At 58.1% G+C, this 2,780-nt stretch overlaps 1 protein-coding gene across 1 annotated transcript; it reads right to left on the bottom strand.

The window, feature by feature from the left end:
• Positions 1-290: 290 nt before the first annotated feature.
• LOC149810438 (uncharacterized) lies at positions 291-1,832 on the bottom strand. The gene has a single exon (XM_089994265.1). The coding sequence runs from the start codon at positions 1,830-1,832 to the stop codon at positions 291-293; it is 1,542 nt and encodes a 513-aa protein (XP_089850391.1).
• Positions 1,833-2,780: the final 948 nt, after the last annotated feature.

The raw sequence follows: 2,780 nt of genomic DNA, 5'->3' as shown, positions 1-2,780 counted from the left end.
CTACCACACTGCGAGAAGCTCCATCACTACAGAACTAATGCTGATACATAAGAAACAAACCGACCCACCAAGCAAACTGCCTAAGCGCCTATGTAGATAAGTGAACATCTATTGCCACACAAGTGGCCAGAGTGACTGATTAAAACGCCAACGGACAGATGATGCATCGCAACACATCACTGGAGCGCTCTACAGCAGAGGTCATAGTCTACAAATGTGCCCCTTTGGGCATGTCCTCGCAGGCCAAGTGCTTCCTTGTCTGGACCTGAATCGCTCCCCAATTGATTCTTTCACCGTCGAGTGCGTTTCCTCGAGCGGTCGCCATCGCTGCCAGCCTTATTGTGAACGCGTACGCCAGCCTCTCGCAGCCGGCGGACCTCCACCAGCTTGCGCTTGCGGTCCTCGCCGCGGCGAGAGTTGCGGCGGATCTTCCGCCGCGCGGCTGCCTCAGGGTCCATGACCGCTTGCAGCGCGGTCTTGCGGTGGCGCTCCCTGCGGATGCCGTGCACGGCCGCTCTCGCGCGCGTGTACGACGCCGCCACCGCGTCGGCCGACACGACATCCCTCAGATGACTCGTGACCTCCTCTGCGAGCGCCTTGACCTCCGGCGAGTCCAGTCCGTCGTCATCGAGGATCCGGAAGAGCGGCGCCATGCACAGGCCAAGCAGCACGCCGTCCTGAGTCATCATGACGTCAGCCCCCAGGTGCGTCGCCGCCGCTGCCATCCACTGCAGCGCTGCCTGCCGCTGCGCCGCCGCCGCGCTCCGGCGGTCGCCCGCAATTTTCGCAAGGCGCAGAAACAGGCCTTTGAGCGTGAGCGCTTTGAGGCGCTGTTCCACCTTCAAAGCGCCCTCCGCGCGCTCGTCGGCATCATCCCCCCCCTGCTCCTCATCATCAAGGCCTTCACTCTCATCCTCCTCGCCCCCACCCGCATCGTCATCGTCTGAGTCCTCAGGCGCTTCTTCAGCGCCTTCAGGTACATCGGTAGCGCCATTATCGCGTGTCGGGCGATCGAGCTTTCCGAGTTCAAGCAATCTCCCATGCTGCGAAACCTCGGACTGATACAGTGCTCGGGCAATGGAGACGAGGCATTTGACGGCCTGAGTCAGCAGCGCATCATCCACGGTGGGTGCCTCGATCTGGCAAAAGAAGTTAAACGCCAACCGAGCAGGCATGTGAGGCTCGCGCAGCAACCCTGCAGAAACCTCAGGCCTCGATAACGCCAGCCCAACCACCCTAGCAGCACCCTTCCGCACCCAGAGATGTCGATGGCAGAGGAGCTCCACCACTGCCAGCCACACGCGATTCGCGATGCCCCCCTCCCCCTCGGAGTCTTCATCATCCCAGTCCAGCGCAGCAGGTGCCGCTGCCACCATTTTTTCGATGAATGTCAGCAGATAGTACGCCTCCTGCCACCCCGGGGCGCCCACGGCTGAGTCATCCTCGCCGGGCGCGACCTCCACCTCCGCATTGAGCGCGCAGTGCGGCGAAAGGACGGCAAGGGTCGCAGAGAGGAGCGCGGGTACGCGCCGTGCGAACGCGGGGCCCTCTGACTCAGCCAGGAGCCCAAGGACGTGCGCCGCGGAGCGGCGGAGGCGGGGGTCCGCGGCCTGGAGCCAATCGCAGCAGGCTTGCAGTGCTTCGTCAGCGGACTTGGGGGAGGCGCGCTGGAGGAGCGCTTTGATGGTTTTCGCGGACTCCGCTCGGCATGCCGCGACTGAGTCATTTGTGAGTCGTGCGACGAGCGGGAGGAAGAAGAACATGAAGCGCGCCTCGATGACGGGCGCTGGAAATTTTGCCACGATGTTTTGGATGAACTCCAGCACCTGCATGGCTGGCACTCGATGTCGGATGTGGGATACAAGGGCTACACCTGTGGGCTTTGAAGGGCTACATTCAAAACTTTCGAAACTGCCTCCTGCGCCACAAGGGCGTACGTTGCAGGGACTAGGACTTCAAACTTAGCCTGAACATAAGGGCGCGCTTGGTAAAAAAACATTGACTAAACACATAATGTTGTAGATGCTGATCCAAGAATTGTGCAGCCCAGTTGCGCTTTTGTACAGCCCTACTTCGAACGCAGGGGGGGCTGATGAGTTTGGATATCAATTTGAATTCCTTGGCAGAGTGCTATGGTGTGTACACTGAGATCAGCCAGAAATGGTGGATTGCGTGGCAAACTTTCACAAACGCAGACGAAGCTAGTACTCTCACTGGCAATGAGGACGAGGTGACTGGGCAGAAGGTGGACTGCGCTATTTGAAACTTGTTTTGAAATCTTTGCCACAAGGTATGTGCTGCCCATTCAGAACCCAACACCTGGGAAAGGGTGGACGGCCACGTGTGCACAGCTTGTATCAATATCTGCCTGTTTGATTGTCACGCCAAGAGATTCAGAACTCATGGGTGATGATTTTCAGGCATGCGTGAAACGCTCCTGCCTCACCCCAAACGCTGGTATAACCCCTACTTCGATTGCCACGACCCATACCGCAAACATAGTCGGAGTTGCATCTCACAGCTGGTCTGGTAGGCAACGATTCATACGTGAGTAGTGCATCCACACAGACAATTGTTCGATGTGGATGCGACGCTGCATCAGGCATTGGCACCTCCAGCAAGCAGTGCGTGCTTGTTTTGATGTCCCGTAAAACACACATTTAGACTAGCTAATGTTTCTACGAAAGGCTGATGTGATGAAGTGGTGCTTGAAAGTGTTACAGAATGATCGGCTCACCTGCATGCGGCCATCCTCGTACTCGTACTCCAGGTTGGATACC

The sequence above is a fragment of the Nuphar pumila genome, unplaced genomic scaffold, assembly GCF_984573655.1.
Source record: "Nuphar pumila unplaced genomic scaffold, dmNupPumi1.hap1.1 HAP1_SCAFFOLD_353, whole genome shotgun sequence".
NCBI lineage: Eukaryota > Viridiplantae > Streptophyta > Magnoliopsida > Nymphaeales > Nymphaeaceae > Nuphar > Nuphar pumila.
The sequence above is the reverse complement of the archived record's forward strand: the minus strand, read 5'-3'. Positions and strand labels throughout refer to the sequence as shown.

Coding starts and splice junctions, on each gene's coding strand:
- LOC149810438 (XM_089994265.1), bottom strand. CDS start 1,832: ATGCAGGTGCTGGAGTTCATCCAAAACATCGTGGCAAAATTTCCAGCG.